Genomic DNA, 14,798 nt, shown 5'->3' on the forward strand with positions numbered 1-14,798 from the left:
TTGAATAGAAAAATAAACAGAAGAACTAGAGGAAAAACAGTCAAAAGATACATGTGTGCCAATAGATAAACACTCAGTTACTCATTTCCATCATGGAAATATCTCGTTCAGTGAAACTTTTTCTTCAAGTTTTAAAATCAACATCCAAGATCCAGATTACAAATCCTTACTTCACCTCTAGGCTTTTATATTTCTGCAAACATTACAAATAATACTTTTATTTAACTATTGTTAATACACTATTAGTTAGGTCCCATGCCACATTATTCAGATTTTAATGGAAAAGTCGACATTAGTCACAGTGGTCAAACTTTACGATTCAATTGTTTGGATTAGTTATAATCAGCTCTTTGTAGCATAGGACTGTGATTGCCTCATCGATTTTCTTTTCCCATTCATTCATTCTTTCACATTTTTTTTTTTTTAAGTTGTCAATTCCAGGAAAACGACCAAATTGACTTTCAAATGCTTCCCAGTAATTGCTTTTCACTCTCTAGTTTCATTCGGTCTCAATAAATTGTCCCGCATGGCCTTGACCACCCCGTAAAATAAAATTCAAAATCTCTAAAGTTTTAGACGGCTGTTATTTCACATTTGGAACTTGAGATGGGAGTGAGGAGGTGACAATTTGCGGCAAGACAGAGAACCTCATATTTCCTAAACCTAATACATCCCCTGTATGCGGCGGGCTACCTGGAGGTCAGGCGCTTCCTCCGATTAAATAAATGCATGTGTGATAGGGCAGAGCCCGAGCTGCTCCAGCTCCACTATGCCATTATGGAGGCGGGGCTGTTAGATCAGTGTGCAATGAGATGCGCTAAAATGCTGCTTTAACGTAATGATGAAATCGTCAAAATCCAAATAATGTATTCCTCTTTGAAAATCACTCACATTCAAGCTCCCTGCTTTATTTCACATTTCTTTCAGCTAACCCTAACCCTTTTCATGAAAGAAAGAAGAACTTGCATAGGTTTGCTAAAAATGTGAATTAGGGTCCAACCCGACGTAAATCCAATTGAATCGCTGGATTTAGGATCTCTGCACATTCAGTTGTTTGTTTTTCTGCCCCTATTAACCGACCCCAGTTTTCCCAGGCACATGGAGGACACAACGAGTTTCCGGGGCGACCATTCAATCGATCGAAGCGCATGCTATTTCCTCCTGCACGAGTGAGATATTAATCAGAGAAGTGCGAGCGGGGGCCTGGGGTCGGCGTGCAGCTTATTAAATCCAACTTTTGGGCCGGACATTTGTGTCCGATCCCTCAGATACAGAAGCCCAGAATAGACTCATCATTTCCATCCATTCTATCCTCAGATCTTTTCTTTTGCTGTTCAGTTGTCACTGAGTCAGAGGGAAACAAGTGAGAACACAGTGTGGATGAGCGGTGGAAAGCGCAGCGATGAGCCAGGGCCCACTCACTGCTCATTGACACAGTGGTTAGAGGAAGAAAAAAAAAAATTGAGATTTCTGGGTGACGACACGGGGATGGGATGATCTCTGTGAAGTCTGCAGATATAAAAGTGGCCTGTCTTCCAGTGCGGGCTCCATCCGAGGCTGGATCGCCATGACGATAGCCCCCTTGGAATGAACAGGGAGCACATCTGGACGGAACATTGCAGATAAGGTGAGTGGTTATGGGGCTGACAGGCGTTGTCCACCAGGGGAAAAAGGTGTATTTCCATGTGATTTATGGATTTTTTTTCTTGGCCAGTGTTAACCCCCTGGGTGTAGAGAGTGTGCAAACTTGGCTCATGGCTCATCCACGAAACAGATCCTCCATGCTTCTTAGGGATTCCATCCAGTTTCTACTCAGTTTATAACAAACTATAACAAAGGATTGCATAGTGTTCACAGAGAAAAGAACAAATGATGTTAGCCTTGGACAGTCCCTACTAGTGAGTTGAGTAGCCCGAGCACAAAAATTTTTTTTTTTTAAAAAACAGAACCCGAGTGCGCTGAGAGTTAAGCTGCAGTCGCGGTGGCAGGTATCACAGAAAAATCCCACAATGAATCAGGCTTCAGCAGTGGGAAGGAGGCAGATCAGATAAATGAGCTTTTCTACAAACAGTGCAACGGCATCTGTTTCCCATTAGTGATGTCATACCGTTCCGCTCATTTCCGAGGTGAGACACAGGCCAAACATCCCAGCTCACCGTCTAGTGATGCAGTTCACCAAGAATATCAGTTTTTACCATAATTCCAAATTTATGGAATCACAGGAGGTTCGCATATTTATAACCCTGTATTTACATTTCACAGTTTCCAATGGTTCTGAACATGTCGGACTGGTTGCCCCCCAATGAGAACTCATTCGGGACAGGTTGCAGCAACTACACCGTGGCCTGGCAGTGGCTGTCGGCCCTGCAGCCGGTCTACCTGGGCCTGGTCAGCGTGTTGGGCATGGTGGGCAACGGCCTGGTCCTCTCTGTCTTCTGCCTGAAGAGGAAGCCCTGCACCGTGGCCGACGTCTACCTGACCAACCTGGCGGCCGCCGACCTCGTCATGATGTTCTGCCTGCCCTTCTGGGCTGTGACCATCGCCCACAGTTACCACTGGGTGTTTGGCGAGGTTCTGTGCAAGCTGGTGAACGTGGCCATCTCCATGAACTACTACTGCAGCATCCTGTTCCTGGTGCTGGTCAGCGTGGACCGCTACCTGGCTCTGGTGAGGCCCATGAAGCCTAGCCGGCTGCGGAGGGCCACGTGGGCCAAGCGCATCTGCCTGGCCATCTGGGTCCAGGGCTTCCTCCTCAGCCTGCCCATACTGCTCTTCCGCAGAGTGAGGTACGTGAGAAATCCCGGGGTGGAGGCCTGCATCCTGGCATACCCCCATCCGGCGTGGAGCGTGCAGCACAACATCACCAACAACGCGTTGGGATTCCTGCTCCCAGTGACGGCGGTGACCTACTGCAGCTGCCACATCGTGGCCGCTCTCCAGAAAGGCCTCGCCCGGCGGCTCCCCAGGGTCCGGACAGAGAGGAAAGCCACACACCTGGTGCTCGCTGTGCTGGCAGTGTTCCTCCTCTGCTGGACGCCATACCAGGTGATGCGCTTCCTGGACACTCTGGATTACTTCCAGGCGACGCCCGGCTGCCTCTGGGGCCACGTCCTCGACATCGGAATACAACTGTCTACGTACCTGGCGTACAGCAACAGCGCCATCAACCCCTTCCTCTTTGTGGTCGTGGGGAAGCACTTTAGGAAGAAGGCAAAAGAGGTGTTTGGGAATACGGCGAACAGCTTCTCTAAGGACTTGACGTCCTTCAGTGTGAGTTTCTCCTCAGTCAACAGATTAAACATGCAGAACATGTCCGTTGAAAAACTAGAGGATTACAGACAGATCCAGGCAGTATTGTGACCTCGGACTCTGCTGAACTGTAATAAACGAATGAAGGTCACAACAGAAGCTTTACTATTCTGTTGATAAGCTTCGGCTTCAGCTTGATCGGTTGTTTTCTTGCGACCAGCCAAGACATAAATTGGTCTGGGATGTTCCAGTTGATTCTTGTTGAACTGTAATTACCGGAGGCCATCTGCCAAGGCTGCATTTCCACCGACAGTTGGCTTGGCCGTTCTACCTTTCCTCACTGTGTTTGCCGTAATCTTGTGCTCACGCGAATTATTGGGAATTTTCCAAAAACTTGAAATGCAAAAATCATGCCTTGTACTGATTTATGTTGTAATACACTGTGGTGAGGATTCATCTAAATGTGATCTATAAAGACTGTCATTGTCCCTGATACGTCAAAGGTTGATGAAGTGCTCTGCCATTAAGGGCTGGACCATGAAGGGGACTCATTTAAGAAAAGAAAGTTGATATCGTCCTTTAAAAAGCCGTCGTTACTATTTTTTTGTAAGCTAACGGTACACCAAAGTGTTTATCATCGGTGTTTAATATTTATTTTCGAGTGTGTTTTTTTGTGTGTTTGGGTGTCAATAAATGCCACATTTCTACTCTGCGTTGCGTTCATACTGCATTCAAAGGACACGACCTGAGAGGAACCAGTTTGGATTCTTAGACATTTGATACTCTTAGACACCAGCTTTCATGGATTTCGTTGAATTTTAGTTATTTGTAGAAGTCAATCCACACACACACACACACACACACACACACGCACACACACACACACACACACACACACACACACACACAGACACACACACACACACACACACACACACACACACACACACACACACACACACACACACACACACACACACACACAGTACAAGCTGGTAGCCATCACACTCAAACTCAAGGTCATGGGGGAGTAAATGTAGCGTAAATGTTAAATGAACTGCATTTGATGAAGCACTTTTCTAGTCCACAGACATGCGAAACATTCATAGAGCGATGGCGGAGGCAGCCATGCGAGTTGGGGGTTCAGAGTCTTGCTCAAAGACACCTCAACAAGCTGCCAGAAGGAGCGCTCCGTTACGAGACAGATTAGGAGCGTTCGCCACCATCCAATTACTCCAATGAGAATTAGGAAACCTTTATTAAACTAAAGAACCATATGAAAAGAACGGGGGCCATCACTAAATAAAGTGGTTCTTTTGTTCGTGATGGTTTTTCATGGAACCACGAAGAATGATATGTCATAATATGTGCATGATATTAAATTCACACCTGTAGGCAGTGGGGCCAGTTGACTTAATTATTTAGTTTCTTCTTCCAGATTTGCCCCCATTGCTGACCTCTGGAATTCAAACCGACCACCTCCCCCCGACTCTCAACTACCGCTCCCACCCTCTTACCAGGCAAAGTGGTAGCTACGCAACTACTTCACCTGACACGGGAGGAATAGAAATATTAATGTTTCATAGAGAGCAAAATTCATTCAGTAGCCCCGAGTCGCCCTTGAGATCCCGAAAACATTTCTGCATCATCTACACTGTAGGCCAGGAGGGTTCCCAAACTTTTTTTTATGGCATGACTCCCCTTGGAATACTAAGCTCCAGCCGAGTTAAAATATACTGTATTTGTATTATTTTTATCCCAAATTTCCCAAATATATTATATACATATATTGTATACATATACACACATATATACACACACACACACGTATATATACACACACACACACACACATATATATATATATATATATATATATATATATATATATATATATATATATATATATATATATGTGTGTGTGTGTGTGTGCATGTATATATGTGTATATATGTATATAATATATTTTGGAAAAAAGAATACAAATATATATATATATATATATATATATATATATATATATACATACATACATAGATACACACACACACACACACATATACAAATATATATACACATACAGTATATACATATATACTGTATGTGTACTGTATATACATACATTTGTGCCATTTCATGTAATTTCCATGTACACATTTTTTAAAACATATAAATGAATTGATATTGCTGTCTTGATATGGTTTAGTTTGTAAATACATACTGTATATCAATCATTTAAGGTGCAGTTGTCATCTGAGCCACCAGAGGATGGTCTGCCTCCACAGTTGTTCATGCATTAGTCACTGAGTTCCTTGTTTATCTTGGTATTATTCGTTGTTTCTAGTATTATTTTGTTGTATTTTAATCACAAAATGCTATATTTTCAATAGACTAACTGTGTATACTTATGTATGTCCCGAGCAGTGCTAGATATTTGAAATGCAAAGGGAATTTATGGTAAAAATAATAACTTAATGTCTCCATAAATTCTGGTGCAAAGCAGGAAAAAAAACCGCATTATGGGCTTTTTATTACTAAAACAAGTGTGAAAGAACGACATGGACGTGGACTATTATTGGATTTTAAACAGGAATTGAACTTGAATTAATAACTTACTGAATTAAACCCCTATACTTTGGGCAAATAAATACACAAAATGTTTGATAAGGATTATTCTTTAAGCAATAGCAGAATTATATGATAAATATATCAGAGAAATAAGCTTTTTATTTTACTCGTATGTCGAGTGACCGTTTTACTTGCTCCAGAAATGCGATTCTGCCATCGCACACTGGCCTCTAGTGGTGCTTTTGATTATGATCGATTTAGGAGCTGAGGAGAAAGATCTTGTACTTTTTACACGTCAATCAGTCCCAAGGGCCTTTTTGTCAGTTCAATTCAAAGAAGTTGGAATGGAGGCAGCACCATCTACATTCTATCATTTCCATAAGTTTCTAGGTTCTATGAAGAGGCTGTTTTACGTTAAAGTTAGTTTAAAGTAGATATTGTCCACCCCCAAAAACAACTCTCACCCTCAGACAGTTTCTAATGTCAAATTAAGTCAATGACTATTTGATATTCAAGTCTTATTTTGTTTATAAGTATTAATAATAATAATAATAATAATAATAATAATAATAATAATAATAATAATAAAGGAAACAGTACTGTACCAGTTGGTTGGGGTTGGAACCAACAAAACAGATTACAATTTATTTAAAAACAAAAACAAAAAAAAAGATCTTATCGAGTTGAATTGATAAGATGATAATAATCAATTATAATAATCAATAACAAACAATATTCAGATCTTAAAGTTTCGCAGTGAAATGAATGAATGGCTTCAAGCGTTTTAGATGTTTTTAGAGGGAAGTCGAGGTCATACCAGACGACGATGATGAAGGCGACGACGACGATGATGATTTTGAGGAGCAAGGTTCAGTTGGAGGAGCAGTTTGAAAAGGAACAGAATCACTGCGGAGAAACGACTGCTCTGCTCTTCCCGATCGTTACATTATATTATAAGAGAAAAACACACAAACGTAAACAAAGCCAAACCTCGTTCTGTATTCCGTCAGAAATGCATCAACATCCATAACAATGAACATTGTCTCGTAACTAATCCGTAAATAACCGCAAAAAAACAGATTAATAAAAACAACGGTAACCTCAACCAAGCATTAATAATACATTTAAATAAAATATAATCATAACGTAAACACCACATTGGCTTTGTTGAGCTGGGCTAGCCCGTAGCCTAGCATACATTGGCTGTACTACAAGATTAAAACATTAAAATGTCCAATGTTAGTATCAGTATCATTATCATTATAAGTATAATTATTGAGCATTAGACATTCAAGTTCCATCGGGTCACGGTCGTATCCTCGGTGTTCTCTGTCCAGAATAATCGGTAAACTGCACCGTTACATCAGCTACGTGGCAAATTATGCTAATTAGAATATGCTAACTAAGTCACGGGAATGTCCTAAGCACACCGCGTTTTAAGCAGAACGTCAGCCACCCACTGACTTACCTTGAAACTTCCCAACAATCACGATTTATCCGTATTCTTACTTTAAATGATCTCTAATCTTTAATCTTCTAACTTTGATCCATGAGAACCTGTGCACGTCTCCTGTCGCCTCACGCCACCAGAATGACAACTGTTGTTTTTTTTAATATTTATTCTAATATTATCACATTATTATTTCGATTTTTATATTTATCTATATCTATTTTTTTTTCACATAACCTGGGTTATAAAATACAAAATTAATTTCCATCACTTTGGTTCGCCCGGCGCACTCTACAATTTATAAAACATGCTTGTGAAATGAAGCGATGTTGTTTTGAACATTACGATGATAAAAGGCGTGCAGAATGGTGGCGTGTTCGTATAAAAGCGGAACGTTTGTGTAGCCGACAGAGGTGGTGAGGGTCACTGTCGAAAGACTCCGACTGGGTTTGAGTCAAGTACTTCTCCAAAAAACAGAAACAGGTTAAGTCCACCGCTCCAGTGCTTCCGGGCTGCGTTCAACTCTGCGGAATTTCCGGGTTCGGAAAACAACACTGGCGGTGACGGCTGCGACAGCGTGTTAACGATGTTTATTTTATTATTATTATTATTATTATTATTATTAATTCTCGTTTGCAGACCCCGCTCCCATATTCGATCCGTACCTGTCCTCATTCCGAATGCGCAAGCGCCACGGAGGAGGCGTCTTGGATTTTTGACCCCCGACTTCCGAGGTAAATGGAACGCTGGGGAAGTGGCCAGAGGGCAAGCGCTTTGTCGAACCCTTTGGTGCATTTTGACGACCATTCTCACTGCTTTAACGTCGTTGGTTCAGCATCGATTATTGAAGCAGCGCCATGTAACCCTAAAATAACAGCTTCAGAATCATTTTGATGGAACAGCGACTTGTAATCTGGAGAGGGGCACCTCTTTCATCCCCAACCCCATCCCAAACGGCTGTTCCTGCACTTCTGCGTCCGGGTTCGCAACCCCGGGAGAAGTGCGTCAATTTTAAACTTGCCGGTCAAGATGTCTGGTTGTAATGCTCACGCAAAACGTAGTTGCACCACCTCCCCGCCAGGCCGAGCACATGTGGACCTCAGCGCTCGCTGCAGCGCTGAGGTCCCTGCGAGGGGCGCTGCCGCCTTGTGTGTACACTATATCTATGTTTGTTACATAGACTGTTACTGAAACGTGGCCGTAAAAAAGTAAATGATTTACGGACACGGGATCGAGTTTTCCGACAGTGGCGTAAAAGTGCAATTTCACTCAGACACGCAACTGAGCGGGCGCAAAATACCAAATACCAAAAGTTCGATGCAGCAGTGCTGCTTTAAAGGGGGATCAAGCAACAGGAAATTTGAGCAAATTGAAGAAAAAAACATGTTTATCAACTGCAAACTGAGCAAAACGTACATTAACAAATACGCTGGAGTGAAAAGCGCCATTTCTAAAATCTGGGTACAAAAGTACAAAGTTTTCGTATAGATTACCCCTAAGTACATATAGTTTACCCACCAACTCTGCTTAATACACAGTACGATCCCCTACACAGAGGGACTGGGGCATGATGGGATTTACAGTAAACACCGTCACACATCGGAGGAATTAGACGCCCTCCGGTTTACAGCAATCCCACAATCCCTAGTGCTCATTTTTATGCTTATGACTCTTTAGGCTTACTGTAATAAAATAAATAAATAAATAAATGCCTGTTCTTCTGTTTCTTACGTAACATAATATGTCTTTCAAAGTTTTCAAGTTTGTTATATTTTAATCAATTGAAATGTACTAAGTGACGTTATTACATTTTATTTTCTTAAATTGTATCATTATTTATTTTTATATTGGATAATAATTAAATATTATTTTATTTTATTTATGTATTTATTAATTTATTTTCATGAGTAAATCAATAAATAAATAATCAATATTATGTTTAATATATACAGTACAGTCTAATGAGCCAGAGTAGTGCCACGTATGACCATGTATGATGACGTCATGTCAACTCATGACATGATATGTTGTGACATAATGATTTATTTGGGCTCACAGCGCTGCTGACTTCCCAGCAAATGTGCAAATAGAAAATACACAGAAAGCAGAAAACGCCGATAAAAAAAACGCGTATTATGGTCTGAGGCCGGACGAAACAAAGCAACATACACAGGCACGCGTTGACTCAAATGAATTTTGGGAAAAGGACGAAACCCCCTCGGGATGAAACGCCTCGTTTTGGAGAAGAGCTCCAAAGATCCCTCGTCCCTCTGTTTGCGTTGCATTTGTGCTTCACGTGGCCACGCATCTGGTGCATCCTTTTCTTATTCCACGCGCTGCGGGCCCCGCGGTGTGCACTGAAGCCACGCCGCAGAATAAACACAAAGTCAGACAAGCAGATAATAGGTCTCGCCTCCGTTCGGCACAGAAGATGCTGTGAGGGGTGTCTGGGCTGCAGTTGCCGTGGCGACGGTACACAGATGTCTGCTCCACAAACACCTCTGATGTGAGCCGAGGAAGTCGCCACAGACGGCGAGGGTGAAAGCCCTGCGATGGTGTGGTTTTTTTGGGCGTTTTTTTTTTTTAAGCCGCTTATATTTCCCGGGGCCCGAATTTCCCGATCGATAAAATCTATTTTTTTTTTGCCTCCCCCGCTGTTTTTTGTTTTTTATTGTCGTCCCAAACGTCCATTTGTTTCTCTCGCGTCGTGAACCCGATGCTGAGGGTGGGAAATATCGATTCATATTAATGTCCTGATTTTTCTCACCGTCCCTGCCTCAGCTGCTTCCTGGGTAAAAGGATACTTAAAGGATCCCTTAGAGGTCCCTTTAAAGAGATCAAAAGGTCATTAAAAAGGCCCTGAGGTTAACTCCCCCTCCATATAGCTGAAGTCCATTTTACAAGTAAATTCGTCCAAAAGCATTTCATTTGACCACAATGACTTGCCTCTGAAGACAATTTTTTTTTTTTATGAATTCTGGGTATATTATGTTTTATAATGAACTGAAATATTCACAAAATGAATTAACTTTTCCTTGCCGCTGAAATTTTAATTAATTCAGGGAAATTTCAGTCTTGTTCTCGGAAAATTTTCCCCCCCAGATCAGTGAGACTACCAACCTTTAAAATATATATTGTATGAATATCTAGCTTACATTTTTTACTCATGGTTTCATGCATTATTTATTCTAAGACCAATCAATTCATGCATATTTCTGGAACAAACTGTGAAAACCAGGTGAGAATGGGATTCCTACACCGTGATAAAGAGTGTTTTGGTGTTAAATATTAATAAAGTTCCATTTTGGATGAAAAAAGCATGAAAAAAAGAACAGAAATAGAAGAATAACTGATTTATGTAGTGATGTCCAAAATGAATGTTAATGACATCATTTTGCATACGTGACTTACTGACTTTACTCGACTCACTTCAAGCCCAGTTCCAATAACAATAAAAACTTGACTGACGTTACTGCGTCGGATTTGAACGCACAAGCAAATTCTACATAGCAGCGTATCCGACTCTCCACTGGAATGAATGGACTCCCGGTTTGTTGTCGGATTCGGTGTAAAGCAGCTTAACAGCTCTGTGATAAATCTTACAAACGGTCCGTGTATTTTGCAGAAGGTGATTCACAGTTTTACTCTCCTGCCCCTGTATTGTTACAACATGCAGCATGGAAGTGGACAAAAGCATTAATATCCAGCACCACCCACAAGGAAACAGAATATCTACATTTTAGTGCTATCGCGGCGGACTCGGCCGCTGTTCTTCAGGTTGTATTTTAGTCTAATTTTTTCAGGTCTTATTTTAGTCCCCATCTCTATGGCTGCGAACCATGACGGGTGGGGTGCTCTCCCCTCCAGGCAGGTGGAGGGGGGTGACAGTCGCCTAAAAGCCAAGGAGACAAGGAGGAGGAGGTGATGCTGCTGCTACAGAGCTACAGGTTGACACCTGCCCGACACCTGCACAACACCTATTGGTGTTAAGCTGAGAGGTGTTTGTTGTGGGGGCTCAGCAAACACCTCAGGTTTAATATACTAAACAATAAAGACAATAAACCGGCCTCTTGGCCGGAGTTGAGTTTCTATTTTTAGAGCTAAAACATTTTATGATACCTTTTAATGGTATACATATAGTACGTTTCTCACTATAACGTTCAAATGTTTTAAAACGCAATTTGACATCAGTACGGTTCTTTAAACACGAGGTTCTCAAATGATTTAATATAAAATAAAATAAAATCGTTTATAATCATTTGAATTTATATCCTGGACACGTTTCCCGCAATAGGCTGCCAACCAAAAATCAAATAATAAATATATTAGGTGAGGACGGGCCCAGACGCTGCCGTCCCGGAGCCAGAGGTTCATGGACCCGTTCCAGGCCCCCGGACCAGCTATTGAGTGTGGAAGCAGAACGACTCCAGACCCCCCTTGGCCCCTAAGTAATATATTCTCAAAAGGGATTCATCGTGCACAAAAAATAAAAAAAACATAAATGCCTAAATCGTTATTAAATGGATCCTCCTCCCAGAAGCTGCTTCCAGACGTTGGCTCACCTTGAGGAGGAGGAGGAGGAGGAGGAGGATGAGGAAGCAGGCAGAGCCAGCAGCTGCCGGAGCGAGTCCCCATGGCACTGCATGTATCCTGGCATGTATCCTGGAAGGATACATGCAGTGCCATGGGGTCGGCGAAGCCTGCACCACCTGCGCGTCGAGGTCACTTTTACGCCGTCGCGTCCTAACATCACCCGAATGTCGCGTTGGGCGTAGCGGTCCTCCTGGCCTGTAGAGGGCGCTCCTGCTCATCGATGGTACGCGCGCGGAGTCCTGCCTCTACTCATTAGGGCGTCTCTAACGTTACGAAGGTGTGGGAGTCACTGCGACAGTAAATGTCGGCAGTGGAGCGTTTTCACTGACACAGTTTTGGGAGGAGGCAAACGACTCTCATTTCAAAACCGTAGAATATTAAAAAAAAAAACAGACACTGTACAGTTATAATCATTAGTTCCCATTAGTTGTTTTTTTTTTGCATTTTTTAGCTGTTTCTAGGTTTTTCTACGGCACTTGAAGAGGACCTCTCTGGAGAGAAACCGAAACCAGCAGCTCAGAATGTCACGTTGCTGTTATTGATCCGGGCTGCCACGCCCACTCCCCGTGAAATGAAGCCATTTATTCTCATTGTTTTATGTCTTGGCTCCGTCGTTTATGATGGAGCGACTGCACCCTGGGCTGGTCACAGCTCTTGGCTTTCCCTCTGCGTTGCTGACGCTAGGTCGTGGCCTTGTGGCGGTGAGGCAGTAAGATGAGATACGATGAGACGAGACAAGGCACATGTCAGATGAGATGAGATTACATGAGAATAAACGACATACGATGAGATGAGAGGCTTGGATTGGGCTGGAAAATGAAATGTGATATCCTTTAATCGGACGGACGACTGAGCTGAGAGAGCACAGGTTTACGGTCGCCAGCGGGCTGGGTGGAGCAAGCCGGGAGCAGATGGACGCAGGTCGTGGCAGGGGCCGCTCTCCTGAGCGGGTGTGTGGGGACGGGGCTTTTACCTGTTGCCAGGTAAAAGCCAGGCTGTACCAGGTGTACAGCCACCCTGATCCTGGGCCCCCAATCACCTGGACCCGGGACAGGTGTGGCTGCTCGAAACCCCGCCATCCCCACACCACAGCGACGTTACCCCATCGCCCCTCGATCCGGAGACGCTTCCGCCCGTCGGTGGATAAAGGGAAAGTGAATAAGCAGTGAATGGTAGTGATGATGGGAGATGGGTGAGTTTTGAGTATTTCAATATTCTCATATCCTCAAAAGTACTTTTAGTTTACCTTGTCTTCCCTTCAGTGGCTTGAGGAACATTTGAGCAGTTGTCTGACGGATGTTTGTTTCCCCGAGTCAAACTGAGTGAATTCCCTCCTGACGCAAACCCCTCCAGTCACAATTCATATTCCAAACCAGCCTCCATCCCTCCCTCCACCCCTCTGTCCCTTCCCTCCATCCCTCCCTCGCTTAATCCGTCCCCGCCTCGCTCCATCCCTCTACCCCTGCATCCCTCCCTCACTCCATCGCCTCCATCTCCCTCGCTCCATCCTCCTTCCCTCCCTCGCTCCATCCCTCCATCCCCCTCGCTCCATCCCACCAACCCTACCTCCATCCTTCCAATCCCCCCTCGCTCCACATCTCCATATACCTGTATCTCCCCCTCACTTCATTACTCTATCCCTCCATCTCTCCCTCCCTCGCTCCATCCTTATATCCCTGTATCTCTCCCTCGCTCCATCCCTCCATCGCTCCATCCATTCCTCCAACCCTCCCTCCATCCCCATGTCCCCGTGTCTCTCCCTTGCTCCATCCCTCCATCCAGAACAGTCTGAACAGTGTCAACAGGAATCACTCCATCCCACCATCCCACTCTCCTTCCCTTCATCCCTCACTACCTCGTTCCATCCTCCCTCTATCCCTCCACCCACCACTCTATCCATCCCTCTATCCCTGTATCCCTCCCCTGCTTCATCCCTCCATCCATCCCTCTATCCCTCCCTCTCTCCATCCCTCTATCCCTGTATCCCTCCCTCCATCCATCCCTCTATCCCTCTATGCCTCCCTCGCTCCATCCCTCCATCCGTCTAAACAGTCTTAACAGCATCTCTGGCCTTAGATTCATATTCTTCTCATTTCTCTTCTGTCACCAGAAACTGCTCCACCTCTCGCTCCCTCCCTTCATCCCTCGCTACCTCGCTCCGTCTCTTTCTCTATCCCTCCATCCCTCCTTCCCTTCCTCACTCCCACCCTCCCTCTATACATCACTCAAGCTATTCCTCTTTCCATCCCTCCTACTATCCATCCATCCATTTGTCCATCCATCCCTCCCTCTATCTCTCCATTCCTCCCTCACTCCATCCTTTCATCTATCCCAAAATCCATCCCTCCATTGCTCCATCTCTTGCTCCATCCCCCATCCCTCCATCATCCCTCCCTCTATCCCTCCATCCCTCCCCTGCTACAACCCTCCATTCCTGCCTTACTCCGTCTCTCCATCCCTTTCTTGCTCCATCCCTCCATTCCCCCCTCGCTCTATTCCTCCATCCCTCCATCCCTCCATCCATCCCTCTCTCCCTCCCTCCCTCCCTCCATCCGTCCCTCGCTCCATCCCTATATCTGTGTTTCTGGCCTTACATTTATATTCTTCTAATTTCTCTTCTAGCACAGAAATCGCTCCATCCCACCATCCCTCACTCCTTCCCTTCATCCGTCACTACCTTGCTCCACCCCCCCTCTATCCCTCCATCCATCCCTCCATTCATCTCTCCCTCCATCCCTCGCTCCACCCATCCCCTCTTGGCTCCATCCCTCACTCCATACCTCCAATCCTCCATCCCTCCCTCAATCTCTTCCTCATGCATCCATCCCTCGGTCCCTCCATCCATCGCTCCCTCGCTCCATCCCTCCCTCGCTCCATGCCTCCATCCATCTAAACATTGTCTCTGGCCTTACATTCATATTCTTCTCAATTCTCTTCT

The 14,798-nt window shown here is 44.2% G+C and overlaps 1 protein-coding gene across 1 annotated transcript in view; it reads left to right on the top strand.

The window, feature by feature from the left end:
- Positions 1-2,280: 2,280 nt before the first annotated feature.
- LOC307247822 (B2 bradykinin receptor) overlaps positions 2,281-14,798 on the top strand; it is a gene marked incomplete at both ends in the record, with an annotated part of 23,508 nt that continues 10,990 nt past the window's right edge. Inside the window, one exon of the mRNA XM_080023943.1 lies at positions 2,281-3,351. Coding sequence (XP_079880069.1) covers positions 2,281-3,351 — 1,071 coding nt within the window. The remainder of the gene's footprint in view (positions 3,352-14,798) is intronic.

This window comes from Zeus faber, assembly GCF_960531495.2.
Source record: "Zeus faber genome assembly, chromosome: 2".
Classification (NCBI taxonomy): Eukaryota; Metazoa; Chordata; class Actinopteri; order Zeiformes; family Zeidae; genus Zeus; species Zeus faber.